The 27,141-nt window shown below is 45.0% G+C and overlaps 1 protein-coding gene across 8 annotated transcripts; it reads right to left on the bottom strand.

Moving 5' to 3' along the window:
• Positions 1–208: 208 nt before the first annotated feature.
• On the bottom strand, positions 209–27,023 carry LOC109890429 (protein Shroom2). 8 transcript variants are annotated; one of them, XM_031824421.1, is made up of 11 exons: positions 26,218–27,023; positions 24,613–24,761; positions 11,724–11,846; positions 9,921–11,391; positions 8,850–9,848; positions 8,561–8,640; positions 7,308–8,036; positions 5,965–6,555; positions 4,276–4,447; positions 1,864–2,136; positions 209–1,586 (listed from the first exon to the last, which is right to left on the bottom strand). In XM_031824421.1, the coding sequence occupies exons 1-11, from the start codon at positions 26,425–26,427 to the stop codon at positions 1,314–1,316; spliced, it is 5,070 nt and encodes a 1,689-aa protein (XP_031680281.1). In that variant the 5' UTR covers positions 26,428–27,023; the 3' UTR covers positions 209–1,313. The 8 variants fall into 8 exon arrangements, with proteins under 8 accessions (XP_031680281.1, XP_031680280.1, XP_031680278.1 ...); XM_031824420.1 differs by having other exon boundaries at positions 8,850–9,912; positions 9,985–11,391; XM_031824418.1 differs by having other exon boundaries at positions 8,850–11,391; positions 26,218–26,450; positions 26,787–27,022.
• Between the last annotated feature and the right edge of the window lie 118 nt (positions 27,024–27,141).

The following is a 27,141-nucleotide window of genomic DNA, read 5'->3' as shown; positions in this document are numbered from 1 at the left end:
CCTCATCTTGTACTACATGAAGTCACAGTCATAACATCTGTGAATGATTGACTCTTCAATTGCTATTCACCAGAAAGAGGAACGGGAAGGCGGGGCTAATTAACGGATCCTACATCAGGCCACACTTAAAACCCTGCCATTTCTTGGCTTAGTCATTGTTGTTATGGCCACTGGCCAGTCAGGTAATAAGCTCACAAACACCAAGACCTTCAGTCATACTGTTTATTGTCTTCAAATTGATGTGAGAGTACAATGTGTGTATGGTTATACAAAGCATGGACATACAAATCCTTTAGTGTTCACAGTGGCAGACGCCCAGGCACAACGTCAGGTTGGTTCCTGGCTCACCTCTATAACCAGGTTACCTGATGCCCAGAACTGATTTCAAACCTTTAATTACCTTTTTATACTTTTGGAATTAAAAAAAGACCAGTAACCCATCAATCCCAGCACATGAGTAAGAAATAAACATTGTCAAGGAATACCATACTATTGTACGGGAAGTGGGGCCTGAGAACAAGATTGGTTGAAAACGTACATCTGTGCTGTAGCTATTAGTGGTGTGTGTAATATGATGAAAGACAAGTACTGTTTGGGCAAATATGAAAACAACTTTAGACTTCTCAACCAAACCAACACTGTCCCATTGAGGAAAAACCCTGTTAAATGATCTAATTATAAAACCTATACTTCACAATAAGAATATATCATTTGTATTGTCATTAACTACAACGTAGGTTTATAGGTGAGTTTACCTGAAATGTCAAGTCATCTGTAAATATTTAAAAGGCTACAATAAATTACTAAAATCATCTTTCAAACACGTATTATATAAAAACAGACGCTCCGCCTCGTCTTGAGAATCATTTGAGAGCATAGGCCTCACCAACATCCCTGAATCAAACACGTTTAGCAAAGCACATTTCATCGATCTTAATGAATTTCCTCAAAGGAGCTACTTTAAATCCAGAAACGGGGTGTTTCTTCAGCACAGAAAAACAGCTCCTGTCTGTACTGTGGAACTGAAATGTAACAGGCTTCAAGTCAGTCAGTCAACGACCACAAAGCACACAGAGAATCCTCCATCATATCCAAGTCCAACAGCACCTCTGAGGCCATCTAGTGGCCAGTCTGTGTCAGTACACCACATCACCTGTGTGGCCATTGTCAGAAGGAATAGACTAAATGAGACCCCTGGGACATCCCAACTCTGATGTCACCCTATTGAAGTTGAAAGGTTAAGGTAGGGGTTAAGGTTAGGGTAGGGGTTAAGGTATGGACGTCCCAAGGATCTCGGATTGCACTAGCAATCGTCAGAACAGCAGCCTCTGCTCCAACAATAAACTATCCAGCAGACATTTCAGCTGCTCCTCTCCCAGTTTGATCTTGTCTTCCAGCTTGCGCTGCTCGATGATGAGGGCTGACTTCATCTTGACAAAGTGCTGGTAGTCTGCCAGGCTCTCGTGGCTGAGGTGAGCAGCCATGATGCTGTAAACCAGGCGCTCCCGCCGGTCAAGGTTCTCCTTGAGCTCTTTGGCGTCTTCGTGTTGTCTGATCAACAGCTTCCTCTTCTCTGACAGGGTGCGCTGAGAGAGGGAGGGCAGACAGAGTGGGCAGATCAGGAGGAGGGATACTAAAAAAAAAATGCAGGCAAGCAACTTCCTGATTAACTTACAGTACACACATCAATTAATGTTGAACATGAATATTGTAAGTTGGGAAATGCAAACATCCCTTTAGTCTGGTGTGTAATACCACTATAGCTCTGAGCTAATGAGGATGAGTGTTAACCATCTAATCCTGCCTCACAAGCTGCGTGGGGAGTGAGCAATGTCTTGCCTTAACCTCCACCCTAACCCCTACCTTCTCTTCCGGTGTGGTGTCTTCCTCCAGACTGTTGAGCGCGTTCTCCACCCTGGCCAGTCGGCCGGACAGGGAGAGCAGCAAACTGACCACCTTGTCCAGATCTCCCACGAACATCCTGAACTTGTCCAGCTCGTTGGGCTTGCAGACCCTCTGCACCACGGCCTCCACCTCGTCCCCCAGAGAGTTGTTATCGTGGAGGTCCTCCTGAAGGTTCTCCCTGGCCTCGCGCAGCACCTGCAGCTTCTTACCCAGGCTGTCAATCAGCTCTTGCTGTGGGGAGAAAGACAGGGACGGACGAGGAGATGACATTCAAGAGAGCCATTTCACATACTGGATAGTACTTGAAGCCCTATCAGACCTGCCAACCCTGTCCAACTTAGAGTACCAGAAAATTGGAGATTCAACTTGTGCGCATAGCACAGGCCATATTGCCTCTTCAACCTCAAGAGGCTGAAGAAATTTGGCTTGTCACAGAAAGCACTCACAAACTTCTACAGATGCACAATTGAGATCATCCTGTCGGGCTGTATCACCGCCTGGTACGGCAACTGCTCCGCCCACAACCGTAAGGCTCTCCAGAGGGTAGTGAGGTCTGCACAACGCATCACCGGGGGCAAACTACCTGCCCTACACCACCGGATGCTACAGGAAGGCCATAAAGATCATCAAGGACAACAACCACCTGAGCCACTGCCTGTTCACCCCGCTATCATCCAGAAGGCGAGGTCAGTACAGGTGCATCAAAGCAGGGACCGAGAGACTGAAAAACAGCTTTTATCTCAAGGCCATCAAACTGTTAAACAGCCACCACTAATATTGAGTGGCTGCTGCCAACATACTGACTTAACTCCAGCCACTTTAATAATGGAAATTGATGTAAAAATGTATCACTAGCCACTTTAAACAATGCCACTTAATATAATATAATGTTTACATACCCTACATTACTCATCTCATATGTATATGCTGTACTCTATATCATCTACTGCATCTTTATGTAATACATGTATCACTAGCTACTTTAAACTATACCACTTTATGTTTATATACCCTACATTACTCATCTCATATGTATAGACTCTACTCGATACCATCTACTGCATCTTGCCTATGCCGCTCAGTACCATCACTCATTCATATATCTTTATGTACATATTATTTATCCCCTTACACGTGTGTGTAAGGTAGTAGTTGTGGAATTGTTAGGTTAGATTACTCGTTGGTTATTACTGCATTGTCGGAACTAGAAGCACAAGCATTTCGCTACACTCGCATTAACATCTGCTAACCATGTGTATGTGACAAATAAAATTTGATTTAGTGCCAAGATGTTTATATTTATTTTGATTATACTTTTGTAATGCTCTTTGTGACGTGGATCATACTTAAAGTCTATCAGGTTGCGTGATCCTCGTCATGTTACGTGGAAAATACAACTAATGGGACGCAGTATTAAATGTACATCACACTCGCACAAATGTGACCAGTTATTTGTCGTAATTGCATTTAATTTCTTTCACTAGCAAATGCGAGTGAACTGCCGACACTTTAGAGCCCACTGAATCTTATGTTCGCTAACGTTAGCTTGAAACAATTAGTGTTCACCTTCCCACAACACACGGAGTCGAAAAGGGATTTGTCCATGTGTTTACGTACAGCTGACAGTCTTCAAACTCAGCATCACAACAAACAGGAGGGGCAGACACCGGGTAGCTACGTCCAATAATGATGTATTCATCTGCATGTCTGTTGACACAAACTCTGTACATGTCTGTGTGTTGCAGCTCGAGAATCGGGATGTTAGATTTACTCAGTGGATTTATTTTTATTCAAATGTATAAAATCAGGCCCTATTCATTTCTGCGTACTTTTAACTTGGATCTCATACCCGTGTACATGGACAGGTAATTGCATAGTTGGTAAGCAAAATGCGTGCATGTTGGCAGGTCTGCACTATTCCCAAATCCTGGTCCTGCAGAACGGCAGGTTTTTGTCTTGGCTCAGCATTCAACTAATCAAAGTGATGAAGATCAGTTGAATCGGGTATTATGACGAAATCTGCAGTCCTGTGACTCTCCAGGAGCTGGATTGATGATCAGTGATTGATATGGCATGAAACAGTCAGTAATAATAATATATTTTATTGTCACATACACCAGACAGCTGCAGTGAAATGTGTGGTTTTAGAGCAGGGCTCTTCAATCTTGTTCCTGGACAGCTACTGTCCTGTAGGTTCTCACTCCAACCTTAATCTAGCAGACCTGACTCAACAATTAGCTGGTTGATTAGATGAAATCAGGTTAGTTACAACTGAGGTTGGAGCAAAACCCTACCTGAGGATAGCTCTCCAGGAACTGGGTAGGAGAAACCGGTTTTACAGGGTCAGTATACTACGCTGTGTCTCTGTACCTTCTTGCTGGCCAGGTCGATGTCCAGTTCGTCCTCGGAGTCTTCCTCCAGCTCCTCTTCCTGCATGTCCTTCATCTTGTTGAGCATCTCAGCCTTGGGGGCAGATGTACTGTAGTAGGTGGAGCTGGTCACCAGGGCCCCTGTGGCAGCAGACATGCCCCCCTCCTCTCTCCTGGATGGAGACAGACAGAAAGCAGAGGGTTATTTAACCAATAAGGCCCACGGATGTATGGTATATAGCCAATATACCACGCCTAAGGGCTGTTCTTAAGCACAAACACGAAGCGGAGTCCCTGGATACAGCCCTTAGCCGTGGTATATTGGCCATATACTCCAGAGGTGCCTTATTGCTATTATAAACCAGTTACCAACATAAATATAAAAGTTGTTTTGCGTCATTATTATCTGATACACACGTCGGGAATTCTGTTTTAGCCAATCAGCATCCAAGGACCCAAACTACTGTGGCAGACCAGGGGGTTTGGTCAAGACATTTACCCAGATCAGACACGGACAGAGAAGGATTAGCTCAATTTCAAGAGTGTTTATTTAAATAATAGATCAAAAAGAAAAGGATAGGTCTCTCCCATGAGACCCTCTCCGTGATAGGATCATTGGGGTTCTGGGTCTGGCTGTATCCTGTCGGGCACAAAACTCAACTCCCTCTTGTTACCTCTGCAACCATCAACAATAACACAGGAATCCTTTTTTCTTTTCTTACTTTCTTCCCTCCCTCCCTCCCTCCCTCCCTCCCTTCCCCCACCCTCCCTCCCTCCCTCCCTTCCTTCCTTCCTTCCCCCACCCCCTCCCTCCCTCCCTTCCCCCACCCCCTCCCTTCCCCCACCCCCTCCCTCCCTCCCTTCCCCCACCCCCTCCCTTCCCCCACCCCCTCCCTTCCCCCACCCCCTCCCTCCCTCCCTCCCTGTGTGCTGCCCTTCTGGCAGCTTTATGAGCCTCGCACAGCTGGTGAGCAATCCGCCCTTGATTACTCACCAGCTCCAATTAGTCCTGGCCGGAGAGCCCGTCGAGACCTGGCACGTCCAGCAGATGGAGCCATCGCCTTGTGATGTATACTCCATCTGTTACCAGGCCTCGACGAGTCTCCCCCTGGTGGCTGACCTGCTGTACGCCACACTACCCAGTATATAACTCTGGTTATTAGTACTGTATATTCCCTATGTAGTGCATTGTATTCATTGTATTCAGTTGTAGGATGTCATGTGAAATGCAGGAGGTGACAGCTCAGTATCGACGGGGCCAGAGCAACTCCTACAGTTCTAAAATCTCAGAGAGGTCGGTTCAAATTGTAGGTAAAATGGAAGGTTTGTGCCCCTCTTCCATTGTATTCAGTTGTAGTCTGTGGTTTAATAAAGCGCCAACAGGGGGCATCTGTGTAAAGTGTTTAGAACTGAAATGACGTGTTTTTGTCATGTATACATTTCCCTCTACTCATCCTCTCAATGGAAAGAAATATAAAACACCATAATGTGTTTGTTTTTTTTACTCATCTGAACAAACACCTCTGAAGTGGGATAGGAAGTCAGTCTGATAAAAACGCAATTACAATAAAAATACACAGCACCATGTGTGATTATCTAGATGAGGTTATGACTACCAGTAAATGCTCAGTTAATTTGTTCATAAATGTTATAATTCTGTACTGCCAGATCCCATTCCCAGTCAGCTCACCTGTCATCCGTGACCCTGGGCGGCAAACACTGTTTGGGGGAGACTTTCCTCCTCTGGTGCCCCCCATCCAAGATCTGCTCCCCCTGGGGGAAGATCCCCCCCATCAGATCCATGGTGGTCTTCATCTTACTCTGGTCCAAGATGTCCACCAGGGACTTATCCTTGTCCATGATGTCTCTGGCCAGCTCCTCTCTCTTCACATCTTCCTCCGAATTACTCTTCTGAGGCTGCTGGGGACCCATGACGGCGGTACCGGAGGGACCGTTGGTCTGAGACCGCCCAGGGGACAGGGCCTCTTCTGGGGCTACAGGGAGGGTTGGGTCCCTCGGGGGACTCTGGGGCCCATGGCGTGTGTAGGGGGTATAGGCACGGAACAGGGAGTAGGGCTGCGGCTCAGGGGAGGGCAGGCTGGTCGGTAAGGGCGGGGGAAAGTCGGGCCCCTCTGAAACTCCAGGGGCCCCATTTCTCTCGCTGTGCAGCAGGTACTGGCGGCTCTCCCTCTCTGTGGTGCTCTCAGCATGGACGATCTTCACAGGGACCTTCTTCCCTACACTGCTCATCTCCATCACAGCGTTGGTCCTGTTCTCTGGCCTGTAGAGACAACAGTAACTAGTCTTAACTTACAGTTATCCAATGTATTATGAGAAAGATGAGTGATAGATGTCACTTAAAAATGACACAAATGATTGTTATGAACACATTCTTTAACCTTTAGTCTCCTTTCCAGCTCAGTTTACTTAAACAGAAATAGGATTTTATGTCAGGAGCGAATGACATCTACCACATCTACCATATACAGGCTTACAGTCCATGTTACTGACTGACAGTGGACAGGATGAGTCAATGGTAATTAAAGGGATGGAATGGCGCCGTCGACTGAAAGGTCATGCAGTCAGTCAATCATATGACCAAATAAGATGACAGCCTTCTGTCGCCAGGCTTAATGTCCTGGCTACTGTAGCAAGAATACTGTGTGTGTCCCAATGCTGAGCAGCTGAAACCAAATCATTGGGAAATGGATCATAGGAAAACCATTCTGCATTCTGGTCTGTGGCACATCATACCATGTAATTCCAAACAATCTACCATAGCCTCCTCTATCAATGTGCCTCTACTACGACAAAGACATGAGACTTCAAATCGCGCTGCCTCGCACTACAGAATCAGGAGAGAGGCTCCTGCAACTAGGGGCCGTTCTGGCTCGGACAAGGCTTACTTACTGTAAGTAAAGCAACACAGGACAGGGCAACAATCCCCAGTTTGTTACGTAAGGCTGTACAGTAGTTTGAGGGGGAGCTGAAGAGACGGGCATAAGAACGCCAGTTAAGCTGCTTAGCGCTTACCTGCTCTGGGCTTCATCCTGCACAGACACAGAGACAGGGGGCTGGTCCGTCAGCCTCTGTGGAGCAAACTGAGGAGAGGGAGAACTAGTCCCACCTGAGGAGGGAACCGTCAGACTGGCAGGCTGGTAGGAGAATAAAGGAGAGTGGGGAGAGGGGGAGGGTGGCGGCTCTAGTGTTGAATCAGCTGCTCCCTCCTCCGTGCCCAGTCCAGCGGTTCTCCCAGGGGAGGGAGAGGGGAGCTGGGTGGAGCCCAAGGAGCAGGCTTGGTTTGGGACAGGATCCAGCTCTGGGCCATGGGAGGAACAGCTGCTGCTGGATGATGGTTCAGCCTGATGGGTGTAAGGGCCAGGCAGGAATTCCTGGGGAGACAGTCCGTAGGTGGAGGATGTGGCTGAGGGGGTTTCCAGGCCTAGGAGAGGCCACTGTGGCATGATGATGAGGCCTGTATTCTGGGGCTTGGGAGCCGCCATTGGAGGTGGTAGTGGTTGCTCAGACACAGAGCTGTGGGTGTGGTTGGAAGGGTACGCAGAGAGGTTGTGGCCGGGGTCCGCAGAGTCACATTTGTATCTGTGGTCAGAGGGGTGAGGGAGAGGGAGGGGGGCGGGGGCGGGGGCGGCCACGTCTCTGCTGCTGTGTGGCTCTGTGTCGGTCAGTCTTGGAATAGACTGTTGTGGAGGCTGTGGGAAGTGGTGGAGCTGGGCTGGCTGCTCTTGGCTCTCGCTCTGAACTCTGGCAAAGAGAACAGGAGAGGCGAATATAAGACAACATACTCACACTAAGCACATATTCAACTGAAATGAGGAGCAGAGGCCTTTCTGAATTGATTTATTCACAAATTCAGCACTTACTGTACAATAAAATAAAATACATTAAAAGATCAACTAATCTCTGTAATAACGCCCAGGGAGCAGCGAGTGTGTTTACAACCTGAGACCGGAGTTGAATGTGATAGCCTGAAACAGGATTGGTTTACACTTTTACCTGCATCTTTACCTGGGCAGGGAAGTTCCCTCCAAAACCCTGATCACCTGATAACTACACCTGGGCTGAACTGGCATGCTCCCCACTCTCCCTAACTCAAACTGATATTGTTATTATACTGTAGCACACACTCATGTACATGTGAGTGTATGTTACTGCACCGTCAACAGATAACGATCACCTTGAAATGTGTTCCAACAATAGGTGGATAGGTTGTAACTGATCTGAGATCAGAAACTAGAGTCGAGAAGAGAATCATGTGGAATGCTCACCTGGTGGTGTAACTGCCTCCTTGCTGGTCCTGTCTATGGTCCAGAATTTCAACAGTCTCTCTCCATGGCACAGGGATCTTCTGAAAGAAAATGAAGAATACACTGAATTGCCATAATATAACCTTCTGCTAAAACAGCACTCTGGCCAGCTGGTTTAATGTTTAGACGATACCACGTGGACTTTTATATCTTTAAACAAACTCATGCATGTCTGTGCTGACGCAAAAAGGAAGTCATGCAGATCACTTCACTACCGCTACACTAAGAATCACTCGATGGAAACCCTCACCTGTGTGTAGAAGTCTTGTGAGGGAGACGATCTGGACCTCTCATGGACAGAGACAGGAGTCTCCTCTGTTCCCTGGTCCAGGATGTCGTCAGCAGAGTGGTACCTCCCCTGGGTCTTTGTGTCTGAATCCTTCCTCTGCATGTTCCAGGTGACCTGGTACTCGGTGAAGGTCCCCAGCCTCTGCTGCTCCAGTAGGGCCTGTCTGCCTGCGGGGCTGAGGGGGTCTGGGTGTTTCTCCTGAGATTCTCCTGAGTGGGCTCTCCCTCTGGCCTTGCCCTCTCCGTGCTCCAAAGTGCTGGAGGTGGTGCTGGAGCTCTGCTGGCCTGACTTGTGGATGGTTGAGATGGGTCTGCAGAAGGCAGGTTTAGCAGCCATTTCAAAGATCTTCTGTCGATCTACAAATGGCTGTGCTGTTCCAACGGGATGTTCTCCCTCACCCTCCACTCCCAGCTTGTTGATCTTGTCTGGCTCGGAGAATGAGTGGACCCTCTTGTTCAGAGGGAAACGCTTGCGGCCGCCAATGCGGGAGACTGTGTGTGAGTTGGGTTTGGTTAACTGAGCCTCCGACCCTGACCCGGGAGGTTCTAGGTCTCTCCTCCTAAAGGACGTGGCCTGGAGGACCCTAGCCTGAGCCTCCTTGAGGTGGTCCTTGTAGGAGGAGGAAAAGGAGCCGTCGGAGGAGGTGCACTTCCACCCCCTTGGGTCTGCCTCCTCCTCTGGCTCCTCCGTCTCGCTGGGGCAGGTCAGGGTGGCAGCGCTCCGGCTTTTCTGCAGCTGGGCCCTCTTTAGCTGGATCTCGTTGCGGAGGGTGGTGGCGTATCGGTCGCTGCGTCTCGCCAGTTTGCCCGTTGCCGTGTTGTTTGTTAAAGCCTCCTGTATGGCGTGGTTGGTGTCTCCCCCGCCGTTGGATGGTGGTGGTGGTGCCGTAGCAGAGTGAATCTTCTCCACCAGGATCCTACTCTCCTGGGCTAGAGAATGAAGCATTGGGGTCCTACTCTCCTGGGCTAGAGAATGAAGCATTGGACTCCTACTCTCCTGGGCTAGAGAATGAAGCATTGGGCTCCTACTCTCCTGGGCTAGAGAATGAAGCATTGGACTCCTACTCTCCTGGGCTAGAGAATGAAGCATTGGGCTCCTAATCTCCTGGGCTAGGCTTCTACTCCCCTGAGCCAGACTGTGGAGCATGGGTGTCTTTTGAGGAAAGATCTTATGGTTCTCCTGAGAGACCCACGGGTCTTCTCTCAGCGGTGCCGCCTTGTGGTCCTCGGGCGGACTGGGAGAGTAAGAGCTTCTAAGCTGGGCCTCTGTAGGTCTCTGGCCCTCACTCCTCCTCTCCCTCTCCTCAGTGGTATTGTTGGTCTTGTGGGAGGAACTTGTGGAGCCCCTGTCGTTTGAGCCCTTAGCTAGCTCCATGTCAGCCATCCAGACCTCTGATTTGCTCTGTCTAACACGAGTCTCTGGCTGGCCTGGCTGCTTGGTTGTGATGCAGTAGTACCTGATGTGTCCTCCGCCGTCATAGTTCTGGTCGATGGTCGAGGTGGACAGGGACGTGGTGGAGGACCTCACGTGGTTCCTACTGTTACTCCGGTTGGTAGGGAGCTCCTGGAGGCTGTGGTAGTAGCTTCCGACGCTCTGCGGCTTCGGTGGATGTGGGGCGGATCTGGTCTGCAGGTAGAAAGTGCTTTCGTCGCTGTACTGCCGCTGGTGGTTGGGCAGGCAAGCGAAGGGAGACTGACTCTGTCTCACGTCTTGGCTAGACAGCGAGAACAGTTTGTTTGGGTTGCTGAGCTGGTTGTGGTTGTAGTCAGGTGCTCCTGCAGCTATGTTTGGGTGGAAGAAGTCTTTGTGAGGTGGAGGGTTGTAACTGCACCTGGGGTCTGGCCCATTCTCATTGTGAGAGATATGGTTGCCCCGGGCTCTGTAGCTGCTGTTCTCTAGGGCCTGTGGTGGAGCTCCAGGCCCCTCTGTGTAGGCAGGGTACACCTTGGTGGCAGCAAAGCTGTCATTGCGCAGGGGTGGAGGAGGAGGAGAGGGGGGGGCTGCTACCTTCCTCCTCTCTGGGACGTGCCACACAGGGCCTATGTGCGATCTGCCAGAGCCTGAGCTGGAGTAGTGGGAGCCAAGCTGCTCCTCTGGGACTGTCCTGGGGCTCTCGGAGCCTCCGTCCCCCTGGGGCAGCTGGAGGTACCGGCTGTGGCGCTGCTCACCCTGCCTTCCGACCTCACTGGTCTGAGTCTGGACCCCCTTATAGAACACGCTGCCCTCAGTCGCCGCAGTGTTGGTGAGGGCCAGAGCAGGCTCCGGGGGAGGGCTGGTAGAGGACAGGCAGCTGAAAGCTGATTCGCTCTTCCCACCAGACACTCCACCCCCAGAGAGAGGCTCAGCGCTGCGGTGGTACCTGCTGGGGGAGAGGCATCCTGGTGGGTAGGGGTGTGAGGGACGCTCTACTCTCTCCATATTCCCCACGGAGCTGAACTGGCTAGATAACTGGCGTAGATTCGAGTCGTGGTCCGCGCAGCTGGAAAGGTCTTTTGTGGATGCACTTGAAATCAATACAAGGAATTGTGTTAATAATCTGGTTAGCAGTAGCTAAGTTAGATATCTATTAGGTATTATTAACCATTTATTATGCCTTTATTCAGTGTTTTCTTGTTCTTTGATAACTGACCTACTTGTATATTTTGTATACAATGAGTGGAGATGAGAACCCCATGAGAATAATGGCTGCCCCTACCTCTGAGGAGATGGAGTAACCATAAACTCTCTGAATGTAGCGCAGACACATTCTCTAGGAACTGTGACAACCCTAACGGGCAGTGCCTGAGTAAGATTGACACTAGGAGAAGGAGGTCATAGATTCTCCCAGCAGCTCACCTGACTTCATGTTTGACCTGCCACACAGGTGGAGGCTCGTTGTGACTCTCTGTGGGTTCGGGGTGGTCTTCTGTGAACTTGGAGGAGTGCCATGAATGGGGCCGGGAGACTGGTTCATTCCTCCTACAGAGAGAAGGTTAAGGAAAGCATGTTATTGAAATGCAACTAATTAAAAATAGAAGGTAAAAGAAAAAAACAATTATTTCTCATTTCAGTCTCACCCCTTGAAGCGGTTCTTCCTGATATGCATGTTGGTGAGAGGTAACAAAAATATCTAATTCAGTAAAAAAAAATAAACCAATGTAAAATACACTACAAAAAAACTAATCTGATGTGGATTTTTATTTTTTTACATCCATTGTGTAGAAGATATGAACCAAAATAATGAAATATAGACCTAGACAGATACAAAGTGAAGCGTCCACTGAACAAATCTGACACATGCACAAGGACCACAGACAACTACAGTACTATACGCCACGTAATGTTGGAAGCAGGATGCAATGTTGTCGATGTCACCCAGAGTGGGATTGGGTTCAAACATTGAAAGTCACAAGGGATCACTGAAGAATCAGTTTGGGATATTTAGTGTACTGGAGGAGGTTGCTATTCCACAATACCTCATAGAGCTTCGTAATATCTTGGTGAGAAAGTTCCTGGCCACACGTTTGTCAGTTTCTGATTCTGACGGCGTGGTGGTATGTGAGACAATATCCACCATTTTCATTTTCCTGGGCATGCAGCAGAGGAACACATCAAATGTTGTCAGAATTCCAGGTCACTATCATTTTAGTCATTCAGCAAACGCTCTCATTCAGAGCGGCTTACAATAGTGAGCACATACATTTTCATACTGGCCTACCAATTGAGCTACAAAGGACAGAAGATCCTCAGTACACTGTCAGCGACTGACCAACGAGAACAGTGCACCCCCTTCTGGCCAATAAGAGATGTATACTTTATATTCATTGTATGGTATGTAACACGGGTGACAGACCTTCATAATCAGTAGTTCATTAGGTCAAATCTAAGAGGTTCGATGAATCAGTCCTCAAATGCAAGAGAAAACCACCATTGCAGTAGCAATCTATGAGAAATATCTGTTATTTAGAAGAACACAGACAGAATAGAAATGACCTTTAACATGGTCTGTCTGGGGGTCATCCCACTGCCATATGGCTGTACGACGACAGACAGAGAGAGATCCCTTGAGTGTAAACAGCATGGTGTTGTCGGGGGCTTAGCCTTTTGAATCAGTTAGAAAGATGAGATCAGTGGTTTTCCACTATGTCCAAGCTGGCGTCTGTTCAACACAAACCTGGGTTCAAATATTATTTGAAATATTTCAAATACATTTAGTGTTTGCTTCAGCCTGCCTGGAGTGCTGGGTGGGTGGGATTTGCACTTTTACAGCTATTCCATTGGTTCCATTGCGCCGGGAATGCTCAGTCAAGCCCAGATAATGAATGTGAAATTATATTAAATAGTATTTGAACCCATGTATGGTCAAAAAGGGCATTTTCAGTCCCTTTTCTTCCCCCTGACAAACACCCAGTTGGCACGACCAGAATGTACTAGACAAGACAAACACATTTTGGACTACAGATACTGTATAAGCATAAGGCTAAGAACCACCCACTCAAATCCTTAACCTCTCTGATCTACGATACAAGACTCCTACATTCCATCATGGGGCCAAAGGAATGTGAAGATCCATTTTGATTGGCAGTCAGCCCCACAGGATCTCATTCTGAAGTGGGCCATCAACATTGGCAATCTTCCAAAAGTTCAGGCACTTGGCTCATGGAGTCAAGCTAATTTATGGGAGGGAGGCTGAGGGCAACCTGAGAATCTCTCCTCCTCAATAAGAAGAAGCATAAAGACAGAGAGCGTCACACACACACTAAGACAGACCACGTAGGCACGCACGCACATCGTCACACACACCCCCTCCCTTCCCTCCTCCAGTCAGTCAGTGGTCCTGAGAGTGGTATGCTGCCCTAGCAGACCCCTACAGAGCTTACAATAGAAATGCAAATGGATTTCTAGTCAGGAGTCCTTATTGTCAGGGTTACAGCTGAACTGCCACAGCTACCCAGAGGGGGGGGGCGTTGGGGCTAGTTTCAGAAAATCCTCCTCCGGTTTCAGTGAAAACCACATTCGAAAACAAACAATAGTGAAACTGACCCAATTGGGTGTGAATATCTAGGCTATGCGGGCAGCACGTGTGAAAAGTGTAACTTAAACTGTAGGATTAGATAAAAACGGAATAAATCAAAAGGAAAGCTTTGTAAATACACATGGAGGGAATTAGCATTTCAAACTAAAAGAAGAGATTTATTGAAACTAAAATGTTAAGTTGCTCAGCATGGAGTTGACACAGCATTGAGAGAGGGAAGTTCAATGAGCTTAATAAGAAGAAATCAAAGAAAACTTACCAAAGAATTGTCAATCTTGCTGTGGCATTTCAGATGCACTCTTTTGTTGTCAAGTTCTCTTTCAGCAAATAACAACGTCTCAGAGAGCACTGATAAAGCAGGCTGAAAATGACTGCTCCGCTCCTCAGAGCCTTTCTACACCGTGCATTCCTTTGAGACACTTCAATGATTGACAAGGCACTTCTACAGACCCTGGTCAGATTTTACAGCTTCTTTGGCAAAGGAGCTATCTGTGCAAAGGAATTCTCCACATCCATAACTTCTGCTGCGTCAGTCCAATCACAGAGCTCTCAAACACAGAGATTGAGAGCTCTTCTACCCTGCTCTTCACACACACACTGACCGACACTTCATCTTGGTGTGGCTCCAACAAGTGTGTGTCCTCCCAGTGTTGTCGTCAATGGTATATTTCCTAGGAGATGGTGGGGATTTACCTCGGGAGGGGAGGGGCCAGGGTTATTGTCATGCCCAGTGTCCTTGCTGTAGATCAGTCTATGGGGCTTTCTCATTGGCTCACGGCCCATTAACCACTGGAGTGGAGTTGAAAAAGTAAGATTGCTTGCATGGTCAGTCAGCACACACACACTCGATATCAGTCACGCACGGAATCCTGGCATGAGACAATCAACAGGGTTTCACCTAATTGCAGTTCGCTTGGACATGTAGAATCGTTTTAAACAGTTCCCATTCCAGAGGAATCTGTAAAGCCGATTTGAAGAAAGCATTACAAAAACAGGTCATTGGCAACCAACCATTGCGCACCACACAGTTGGCGTTGGGATGTGCGCTTTATCGTAGTGACGAGACAGAGATCTCCACTTGATTAACAGAGTCATAGGTCAGCTGACAATGCAGAGAAGAACATAGAAAAACAACTGATCGTACTCTCTCTCGTTAGTGAACACCGCAATGGCCCTGATGGCCGAAAGACAAGGCCAAGATAACTAAACTACTTGACTTCTCTATCCGAATGATATCAGTCATGGTGGAAAACACAGCAACTTGATACAGACGTCGAGCGGAGATGATTTAGTCCTGCAGTCAAAGAACAAGCATCATTGACAGGTACTCCACCATTACATTCCAGAATGGCGAGGGGTTGGAGGTTGATGCATGTAAACCAAACACTGCAAGTCCCTAGACACAAATCAATCCCCATTTAAAATAACAGCAAACATTTCTAAGAGGAGAGCTATTTTACGACTGGTTCAGATAACCAGTGAAGAACCAGAGACTCTAATAAAGGACGTAGAACTGTTGAATCACCACCTCGCTGGACAGAAGAACCAAACCCAAACAGAATCAGGCAATGTGCCCTGCTATGCCCAGGTCCACTGAGCCCCACTGCCTGGCGCCTGCTTTTTAAAAATGGGGGCTGAATGAAACAAGCAACACAATAGAAAAAAAGTGCCTTCAAAATCACTGCTGGGCTTATCGGCTAACGGCTGGATACAGAGAGGAGACCTCAGCATCAGGCTCCACACCCACGTTACATGCCGTTCTGCTCCTACAGGGTTCAGATACCAGCCTGTAAAATAGTGGCTATAGCATGTGGCAGAGGGACGACGGTCAGTCCTCTTTACCCTCATTCTATAAAAGACATCTGGAACAACAAAACTGATGGCCTAATAAGTCCTAACCCAGATCTGATAATGTCACCCCCAAATGTCAAGTGTCTGTCTCAGAGTAAATGCTTACTCTAGAGTAGAACAGTTTGTCTTTGTGTGGGAGTGGAGGTAGAGGGGAGGGGAGGCCCTCACTGTCACGTTAATGGTTCAGTGTTAATCCAGGGCTTTGCCTGAGGATGGAAGACTTCCTGCCTGACAAGAGTAAACACTATAGGATCTTCCTCTCCCTCCTCACATGTTTAGGTTGACTATACAATACCCCCTGAAGGACCATTTAACCACACAGCCCAATTCAATTAAAAGTTGAGGAAAAGTCGAAAAGACGTGCCTTTGTTTTATTTTGGCTGTCAGCAACCCCTTTTTCAAATCTGATCACGGAAGAAGACAAAACTAGGTGTGACATAGCCAGAATAAAACAATACAGACAATTGTCATTGTGCAGCAAGATACACCAAGATACACCACCAAAAATGACTATTTTTGAAACACTAAGAGTCCTAAAAGATCATCTTTACAGCAGATAAAGGTTCAGTGCCCTCCTTGTCCTGTGAGTCTCACTTCTAGATAACTCTTTACCACTAAAGTGAATAACAGAAAAGCGTACCTGAAATGATGTCTTCAGTGAATTCCTACCCTCAATCCAGGCATATCAAGGGAGATACAATAGCAACCAACCCCAGAGCCTGGCTGTCCTCATTTGACTACACTGCCTTCCCAAAGCAGAGCTAATGAAAACAATGAGCTCTAGTGAGACAACCTATCCCAACTAGCAATGTCAACTCACCTAGGCAACATGGAACATTCCACTTTCCAAACCAAGCGGGGGGAGGCTAAATCTACAACACATTAAAATAAAAATAAAAAGGAGAGTTAATACAGTAAAAGACGATCTATCCAGATACTCCAAACTATGGAGTCTACACCAGAAATAAAGCATATTATTTTACACTGGTTCGTATAGGATTTGCATAAGATTTTTTACATTGTTTACTACTTTGCCCTCTCTCTAAGCTGAGTGAGTCCATGCCTGTGGCTTTACAAGTTGTAATAGGATTCAGGCATTAAGACTCCGGAGCCAGTCAGCAGGGACCTTGTATGATGTTATGAGGCATGAGTTTATACTAAATTACTGTAAACATATTTAATTGGATTCAGATTATATTTTTTTATAATTTTTATGCAAGTCTATGCCTCAAGTGTGGCCTTCTATACTACAACACACAAACAGAAAAAACATGTTTATAAGAACACAAAAACCCCAGAGAGAAATTCGACAACATATAAAAAAAAACATTCAGATTTTCATAGAGCACTGGGAGTTACGTGAATTCACTAGGCTTATATTACATAGAAAAAAAGCAATTTTGTCCACTAGATGGCATGTTGTTGTGCCTCATCTACTGATCCCATCTTTTCTGCAGTTGTTTGTTCTGGTTAGCAGCAGGGAGTGTGGAAGACCAGAGCCCGGAGAGATGAAATCACATTAACAGCGGAATACAACACAGACATGTGAACGTCTGATTGAGGAAATTCAATACTGGATGCCTAAATAATAATCAGGGTTGATCCATCATTGGCCCCCATTCAAATCCACAGGGGGGTTCACAAAGAATTCACCTAAGAATACTCTGCATGCCTTCTAGACCAGCATATGGTCATTAGCTAGTTACTGGTGGTGCCAACGCGCAGCGGGTTGGCAGTTTGGCCATGGTCTATTCACACACACAGTGGTCTTTTCACACACAGGGGCCCAGCCTGTTGAGTGGTGACAGTCCCCTACCACCACCAGCTGTCTCGGTCTATCTACATCAGGGACAGTCAACGACACAGCCACAGCCAGGCAGCTAGACCAGCCAGCCAGGAACCTGGAATTCAGACAAAGCCCCTGGGACAGAGCGCTGGTTGGCCCTGGCTCCCCAAACAATGGCCCTAACTGGCCCTCTTTGTGTGATTGACAGGGTGCACTCACATGGAAAATGGTTCCCCTTTTGTTCCGTGGTCCCGTCTCTAATGGTGTCATAGGCTAGCTAGTGTATCACACACGTTTGTGGTCGACTGATAAACTAAAGGACAGCCTCAAATGACGCTATGGTTCTTGAGATGTGCGCAAGTAACATCATTGATTTACGTAAACTGAGGTTTACTTTCAATTGCCAAGTCATTTCAGAAAACCTTGGCATTGAAATGGTAACATTCCTGAGTGATGAATGAGTCATAATGAGGAAGGGTTTGACCTGTTGTGGGGCAGTCGGAGCTTAAAGTCAATGATCAAGAGTCTGTCAATGGGATTTAAAAATGTAAGAAGCATACGGGGAACAGAACCGATGGGTGTCTCTGGACAGAGTGATGTCTGATGATGACAGAGAGTCGAGGTAAAGTGGGCTAAAGGTCCCCCATGTTTCGAAACTTGGCATATATCTCGCTCTCACTGCCCCTACCCTCACCCCCTACACCCCAGATCCTCCTCTGTGCCATTTAAGAGTCATTATCTAACCTGAAATAACAACCATGACACAGAGAGAGAGAGAGAGAGAAGTCTGGACAATGGGTCCATTGTCTTCCTCAGCCAATGAGAAGGGAGGCCCAGTCAGTCTCTAAAGGACATGCAGCCCCCCTGCCTAAGTCATGACATGGGCAGTATATTTCTGCTGTGTACAACCTAGTTGCATTCCAAATTACACCCTATTCCCTATATAGTGCACTACTTTTGACCAGAGCCCTATAGGCCCTCGTGAAAAGTATTGCACTATAGAATAGGTTGCCATTTAGGATACAGGCCCAGACAGACAGCCAGAGGAGCATGAGAAAAACCACAACACTGGGGCCGTAAAAGTCTGTCTTTTCTAGTGTAAATATACACTCCAAGGCACTAGATAGTGTTGCATGGTGTACTGAAAGTTCTGTACTTTTTCAATATTAGAACATGAAAAATGGTTTGGTACTAGAATTGGTTATTTTCGGTACTTCTGTCAAATATCAGCATAGCCAAACCAAACGAGAGTGTGCTAGCATACACCCTTAAAAGACTAGAAAAAAAGCGACAATAGTACTGTTTCTCCATTTTGACACGGCAGAAATGTGTCATTCATTTGATTGGGGGAGGGGGGGGGGTCCAAAGAGAGCTTTGTCGCGCAATTTTACATCTAACTATTTTTCTGTGAAATAATTTGCATGAAAACGAGTCATCTCTCTGTTGTTATTCAAAGACTTTATTGAAGAATCCCTACAGTTGACCAATCGCCAACGAAGGGGCGTAGACTTCAGCTCCGAACTTGCCTCCAGAAAAAATGTTGTGCACCGAACGGCCTTTAAAAAAACAATTTAAATAAGAACTTGCCGAAGTCCAAAACATCACAAAATGTCATCATAATACATGCACGAACTCTACCGAACGGTTTCGGCTGTGAAGCATGCAGACGCCTTTATAACGCGAGCCCACCGTGTCTGCTCTATAGCCTGCACTGGGAGTATGGGCTGTTAGCTCATGTTAGCTCCCCACTCATGATGCATAGAAGTTAACACACTTAAATAATGTGACACGGCATGTTGAAACGGTTAATTACTGATTCACAAAACAATCTCCATACAGGCTACAACACTTTACAATGTAAGAAGAAACCAGTAGCTCCCAGCTTTGACGGATAACTACACTTTCTAGCTTACAGCTGAAGCTAACGTCAATTCACTGCTCTCTGGTACTTTGTTTGAGGAACCATAATGCAAAATATGCCGATTTCAAAGCAGATTGCCACCAAAACTTAAATGTTTGTGGCATGTGTGTGTGTGTGTGTGTGTGAGAGAGAGAATAGGGCTCTGATGGCCGCCCCCACTCTTGCCTAATGAATGACGTCATTACTGGTTAAATAGACTTTTAAAGAGCACTTTAATAAAATAAGTCACTTCGATGCAAATGTTGTTCATCAGCACAATAAATGGAAGGGAAACAGATTGTCATCTGTAGCCCGATGAAATCAGCCATAACAAGCTAAATCTGGATTTGCCCAGTTTATCAAGAGATTTTCCATTCAAATAAGTTGTTATGTTGTCAGACAAAGTCAAATTGATTGTAATTATTGTATCATTTATTAATTAATGCATACATGGCCGTCTCTGAAAAATTGACAAACATCAAGTGCCATTCTGTGACTTTGGCTAAAATAGCTTGTTTAAAATAAAATAAAAAGTGTTATTGTTTTGGAATTGTTCTGGTATAGAGTATCATGATAGTATAGAGTAGGGTTGTGCCGAGTAGTCGGACAAAATGGGTATCGCAACAGATATGGGAAATGTTCCTGATACAATTGTGATCCCAGTATTTTTTGTTATTATCCGTGATCTAATTATATATATTTGGGTGGCAGCACGCATCTTTCAATTAAGTGCAAGGTGGTCTAAATAACTCAACTGGCTAGTTTGCCTGTCTGTGAAGTAAAGGTCGACCGATTAATCGGAATGGCCGATTAATTGGTATTAATTAGTATTTTTGAACACCAATTTGGCCTTTATTTATCTTTATTTAACTAGGCAAGTCAGTTAAGAACACATTCTTATTTTCAATGACGGCCTAGGAACAGTGGGTTAACTGCCTTGTTCAGGGACAGAACAACAGATTTTTACCTTTTTACCTTACCTTAACCTCGTTTTTGCAACCCTCCGGTTACTAGTCCAACGCTCGAACCACCTGCGTGGCAGGCTGACTACCTGTTACGCGAGGGCAGCAAGAAGCCAAGGTAAGTTGCTAGTTGGCATTAAACTTTTTTTTTTTTTAATTCAATCTTCACATAATCCCGAGTTAAACTAGTAATATCAACCATGTGTAGTTATCTAGTGTGTCCTGCGTTGCATATAATCCATGCGGTGTCTGTTCATTTCTCATCGAATCACAGCCTACTTCGCCAAATGGGTGATGATTTAGCACGGTCGTGGCACCAAACCTAACCATAAACATCAATGCCTTTCTTAAAATCGATACACAAGTATATATTTTTAAACCTGCATATTTAGTTAATATTGCCTGCTAACATGAATTTCTTATAATTAGAGAAATTGTGTCACTTCTCTTGCGTTCCGTGCAAGCAGTCAGGGTATATGCAATGCAGCAGTTTGGGCCGCCTGGCTCGTTGCGAACTGTGTGAAGTCCATTTATTCCTAACAAAGACCGTTATTAATTTGCCAGAATTGTACATAATTATGACATAACATTGAAGGTTGTCCAAAGTACCTGCAATATTTAGACTTAGGGATGCCACCCGTTAGATAAAATACGGAACGGTTCCGTTTTTCACTGAAAGAATAAACGTTTTGTTTTCGAAATGATAGTTTCCGGATTCGACCATAATAACGACCAAAGGCTCGTATTTGTGTGTTATTATGTTATAATTAAGTCTATGATAGAGCAGTCTCACTGAGCGATGGTAGGCAGCAGCAGGCTCGTAAGCATTCATTCAAACAGCACTTTCGTGCGTTTGCCAGCACCTCTTCACAATGCTTCAAGCATTGAGCTGTTTATGACTTCAAGCCTATCAACTCCCGAGATTAGGCTGGTGTAACCGATGTGAAATGGCTAGCTAGTTAGCGGGGTGCGCGCTAATAGCGTTTCAATCTGTGACTTCACTCGCTCTGAGACTTGGAGTAGTTGTTCCCCTTGCTCTGCAAGGGCTGCGGCTTTTGTGGAGCGATGGGTGACGATGCTTCGAGGGTGGTTGTTGTCGATGTGTTCCTGGTTCGAGCCCAGGTAGGTGTGAGGAGAGGGACGGAAGCTATACTGTTACACTGGCAATACTAAAGTGCCTATAAGAACATCCAGTAGTCAAAGGTATATGAAATACAAATGAAAATAGTCCTATAATTCCCATAATAACTACAACCTAAAACTTCTTACCTGGGAATATTGAAGACTCATGTTAAAAGGAACCACCAGCTTTCATATGTTCTCATGTTCTCAGCAAGGACTTTAAATGTTAGCTTTTTTACATGGCACATATTGCACTTTTACTTTCTTCTCCAACACTTTGTTTTTGCATTATTTAAACCAAATTGAACACGTTTCATTATTTATATGAGGCTAAATTGATTTTATTGATGTATTATATTAAGTTAAAATAAGTGTTCATTCAGTATTGTTGTAATTGTCATTATTACAAATAAATCAAATTAAAATTAATTAATTTTATTATTTATTTATTTAAAAATATGTATTTTTCTCTCTATTTAAAAAAATAAAATAAAAAACATTTTAAAAATTACAAATATATATATTTTTTTATGTTTTAAATTTAAAAAAATAAAAAAAAATAAAAAAAAATATAAAATAAAAATTGGCCGATTAATCGGTATCGGCTTTTTTTTTGGTCCTCCAATAATCCGTATCGACGTTGAAAAATCATATTCGTACTTTGATCCTGTTGCTCTGATTGGATAGAGTGAATCTGTATTTCTCCATTCACTCGCTCCACTTCATAATTTCATCTGATCACTTCTCCTCGCATGTTCCGGTCTGATCATTTAGATTGCTGCTGCCTCCTGTTTGCCTGCTACTATGATGAATCAGATGGTCGAGGACGTTTGCTAGCCAGCAAGCTATCAATGTGCATAATATCTAACAAGCGGCCGAGGGTTGGAGAAAAAAGATGAACCGCCAATGCGCATTCTCTGACTGAGTGACAGCAAACTTTTCTGCCTGTTGCAAGTTGAGGAAACAGACACACTTGATTGGTCTATAAACGTCCAGGGAGATAAGTAGATGTCAAAATACCTAGGCATATTAAAACACTTCCGTTTTTGCCGATTAACTGTCAATTTACAGATACGATTAGGAATGAGTATGGCCAGGTCGGCACACCACTAGTATCGAGTATTGTGATACTAAGCCTGGTATGGAAGTCAACATTCTGGTGACAACACTACTAGATGTACACTCTCACAGGCCTAGACACCTCCACCCATCCTCCCACAGCTTTAAACCGTGTATCTGCTTTTCCTTCTTCACCCATCGGTGGTTGTTTAACAGCGTTTGGAGATCAGACAATACATTTTACACTTAAGTAATTTAGCAGATGTTGTTATCCAGAGCGACTTACAGTAAGTAAGTCATATCATATTTTGTGTGTACTTGTCCCCCATGGGAATTGAACCCACAACCCTGGCGTTGCAAGTGCCAAGCTCTACCAACTGAGCCACAATGAGATTACACACATCACATCCCACCTCGTGCTCTAAGCCTCCCATTAGCTATTGAGCAGTCTAGTCATAAATGAACGAAGGAGATATTTGCTGGCATTGACACTTTCACACCTACCAGAGAATGTGTGAGAATGTGTTTTATGAACACGCCACGAAGTTCAGAGCATTCCTTCCCCTATAGGGCGGTCTTCAATGTTCTCTACATTGGCTTTCTCTCACTGTTGTGTGAAGAAGTTAGTTTGCTCACATAATTTAAAAGGCAAAAATTACCTTCACACTTCTTTACGAAGCCTAGTAAATATCACGGATGAAAGAGTGTAAAAAAAGAAAAAGAAAAGTGAAGTTCGTACCTAGTCCTAGTGTAACCATAACAAGCTGTGGCCCTGCCCTTTGTGGTTTAGTAACGATCAGTTAGCATTCCACTCTTCCAGCTCAAACTAAGGTACACTGTACTTTATGACCAAGCAATATTCTATAAATGACATGTGTCTAGTATAATGACAGTCCTGTCTCTGCATGTCAGTGGTTAGAGTTGCACCAATATACAGTCCCTGAGGCCGTAAACATTGTCTTCACAAATGCAGTACTAGTCAAAAGTTGGTTTGGGCTTACTGGGACTATCGTTTGTTTTTCAACAGGACAATGACCCAAAATACACCTCCAGGCTGAGTAAGGGGCTATTTGAATATTTAGGATAATGATGGAGTGCTGCATCAGATGACCTGGCCTCCACAATCACCTGATCTCAACCCAATTGAGATGGTTTGGAATGAGTTGGACCACAGAGTGAAGGAAAAGCAGCCAACAAGGAACTCCTTCAAGACTGTTGGAAAAACATTCCAGGTGAAGCTGGTTGAGAGAATGCCAAGAGTGTGCCAAGCTGTCATCAAGGCAAAGGGTGGCTACTTAGAAGAAATATATTGATTTGTTTAACACTTTTTTGGTTACTAAATGATTCCATATGTGTCATTTCATAGTTGAGATGTCTTCACTATTATTCTACAATGAAAATAGTAAAAAATAAAGGAAACCCATGGAATGAGTAGGTGTGTCTAAACCTTTGACTGGTACTGTACATAAAATATTCCCACCTGTTAACAATCCCTAACAAAGGGCAATGTGTGACTGTAGCACCAATTACAACTGCAGCCTCGTTGCTTTACGTTTAATCCCAGCAGGTCAAAGTGGGTGAACTGATACACCTCCAGCTGGATCTGAAATTCCCTTTCTGAATGCACCGACTACATTACACAGGACTCCTCGTTTCCAAGATAGTGTCTTTGTGGGTTAAGATTAGCTTGTTTGACACTTTGCAGACACTTGAGTCCAGAGTGAAAGGCATTTGTACAAAAAAACGTTCTTCCTGATATGCCCAACTCTTGTGTGCTGCATTTGGTATTGTGTGCCAGTTTTGGATAAAACAATATATTAAATGTAGATCCATCCGTAAGTTTAATGTATACCATTTTAAACACAGGGCACTTCTTCTCGGCACAATGGGAGAGATGGTACGCAACAATCACTCTACGATAGTACCCATTGAGACATCCTGTATTCTTATTCAATGTTTGTCATATTCAATTCAATAGAACTGTATTGTGCCTGGGTGTAAGGGCAATTTAGTTGCAGCTCATAGCCCACCTTCTGACGACCAGGGCGAGGGTCTTGTGGGAGCTTTTGACCAGACAGATGGCCTCCTGTCTGGATCCACTGATGGGAACTGTGTTGATGTTGACGATCTCATCTCCCACCTGCAGGCTGACGGTCGCCGCCTTGCTGCCCTCCTCCACCTGAATCACGCAACAGGAATGTTTAATTAAAAGTGTTAATAAGTAGTTTATACATCATTAATAAAACAGCTATGGGGCAAATTGAGATTTTGGGACTGTTAACATTTCTCAAGTGAAGAGTATAAGAAAACAATTGCACACAGATAGTGTTGGCAGGGGAAAAGGGGCCCAGTCAAGGGATGCTGTCTGATAGTTATGTGGATAAAAGAACATGTTACAGACTTAATGTCTCATTAGTGAAGCATATTTTAATAACAGTTCACTTTCCATAGTTCATCAGTTTAGAAGAATATCACATTCCATCCACAGACTGTGTTGACAGGACCCTCTCTTCAACCCTGCCATGCTGGCATTGAGTCAACTTCATTAAAAATGGTTCTATCATATCCACCCTTCCAAATCCCCTCTCTCCAGCCCAGTCTCAACCTTCAGAGGGGGACTAGCCTACTACTGACAAGCAAATGGAGCAAGTCACAAAGTTATACGAGATGTATGCTTTTGTAAATTATATCAATCTAACATTAACAGGATGGATTGTTATTGTGTAGCTTCTGAAAGTGACGAAGAGCTGGAGAACACAAGCAATATAGCGTAAACCCAATCCTTGTAAGAGTTGGTGGTCAGTGACCATGGATCAGATCAGAGTCCATTGTGTCCATCCTGCACTGGAAGAATTATACTGTGGCAACCTGAGAGCACTGATTTTTTTTAAATGGAACCATAAGCAACTTGAGAACGGTTGGAGCAGACTTGTTGCACATTCCACCACTTATTCTCTACACATACAGGAGTACAGGAGAGGGGAATGGAAACAGAATGGAGAATAGAAATGGAAATGGATGGAAACAAACTGTTTCCTCATTCTGTTGGAGAGCAGCATTGACTGAGCCAATCCTGGTCAGCCACTGCCAAACACACATTATCTTCACTTCTGCATTCCTAAATGGTTCCTGGTACTGCTGTGATGAGCATGGAAGACAGACAGCAACCCCCCCTCGGGGCAGAAGTTTAAAGGTGAAAATATGCAACATATCAAATGCATAAAGGTGTGGGAACAGCCCCAACAATTTCTGGACTGAGAAAACATGGGAGTGTTGGATGAAACACACACAGTTAACCAATCAGGAAACTACAGCGATGTTCCAGTGTTTAATCGCCACACAGCCTTATTTTCATATCAGGGGAAACAGGAAAGGTGAAACCAATCCATGACAGTGGAGAAATAATTACATTTAAAATTATTTTTATTTGCATGATTGATCTATGGTACTTGTTATTGTTGTTTATTTGCACATCGGTTGTTAACTAGTGTGGCTAAAGTTAAGTCAATAAGGGTTCTCTGTATTTCTCGTTCTTCATCATAGATAGATAGATAGATAGATAGATAGATAGATAGATAGATAGATAGATAGATAGATAGATAGATAGATAGATAGATAGATAGATAGATAGATACCTTGGTTATGAGCAGTGGTTCTCGGTGCTCCAGACCCCCTCTCAGAGTGAACCCCCAAGGTGCCCCACCAAATAGCAGGACATCCACAAATCTATATTCAACATCACCCTGAATCCCGTCCCCGACACCCGTGAATCTGTCCGCGTCTAGGAAGGCTTTGACTTCTCTGGCTGACATCCTTAACTCGCTTCTGTAGTCGACGACGTCCATAGTGTTGAAGAGGGATGGGAACTCTTGACAATCAGAAGTTCTCGATTAGACCCCCGTTTTATTTCACAAGAGAATCATCAACTAACTAGTCACTATAATTTGCTGTCATATGTCAACACCTGCCATACTCCATACACGATCATGAGTTTAGTTGATAAATAACGACTACCCTCAGCTTGTACAGTTGTAGTTTATCCTGGTAAGACGGAGAATCGATATAATCAATTGTCCTCTTTCTTTCTTTATGTTTTCCATCACAGACATCTTTACCCCGTCACTCACAGTAACCAACGGTGACGGAAAAACATAGGCCTACCCTCCTCTCCAAGTGTGCCTATTCAACAGGCATAAATTGATACCTCACGCGTCGTTTTCATCCAGCTGGCTTCTCTTAAGCAGACAACAATTCAAAGTTTTGACTCGTCTGAAAAAGAAATGGTTAATGTTTTAGAAAGCAAAAAATATATACTAAATCAAATAGTTTAGGCAAGCCTATTTGAGTAGAACAGGAAAAGAATACGAAGTCAAGTGAAAACCCAGTGTTGAAGGTCTGCACTGGACAGGCACCTGAGACGAGACACCTGCATAGACAGAAATAGTAATGGCGTCTTTTTGTAGGCACTATAATCCGCCATGGTTCGTTCGACAAAGCCTATGGAGAAAATTAATGGCGTTTTTGGATAAACGCCGAAAATTACGTGTGGTAAACACGGG

The sequence above is a fragment of the Oncorhynchus kisutch genome, linkage group LG5, assembly GCF_002021735.2.
Source record: "Oncorhynchus kisutch isolate 150728-3 linkage group LG5, Okis_V2, whole genome shotgun sequence".
Classification (NCBI taxonomy): Eukaryota; Metazoa; Chordata; class Actinopteri; order Salmoniformes; family Salmonidae; genus Oncorhynchus; species Oncorhynchus kisutch.
Note: the sequence above shows the minus strand (reverse complement) of the source record. Positions and strands in the feature narration are given on the sequence as shown.

Excerpts from the sequence above, each read along its gene's own strand:
- LOC109890429 (XM_031824417.1), bottom strand. The coding sequence starts at position 26,427 with ATGGACGTCGTCGACTACAGAAGCGAGTTAAGGATGTCAGCCAGAGAA. Across the intron at positions 8,037-8,560 it reads GGAGGCAGTTACACCACCAG|AGTTCAGAGCGAGAGCCAAG; the intron begins GTGAGCATTCCA and ends TCTCTTTGCCAG. Across the intron at positions 1,587-1,863 it reads ACACCACACCGGAAGAGAAG|CGCACCCTGTCAGAGAAGAG; the intron begins GTAGGGGTTAGG and ends TCCCTCTCTCAG.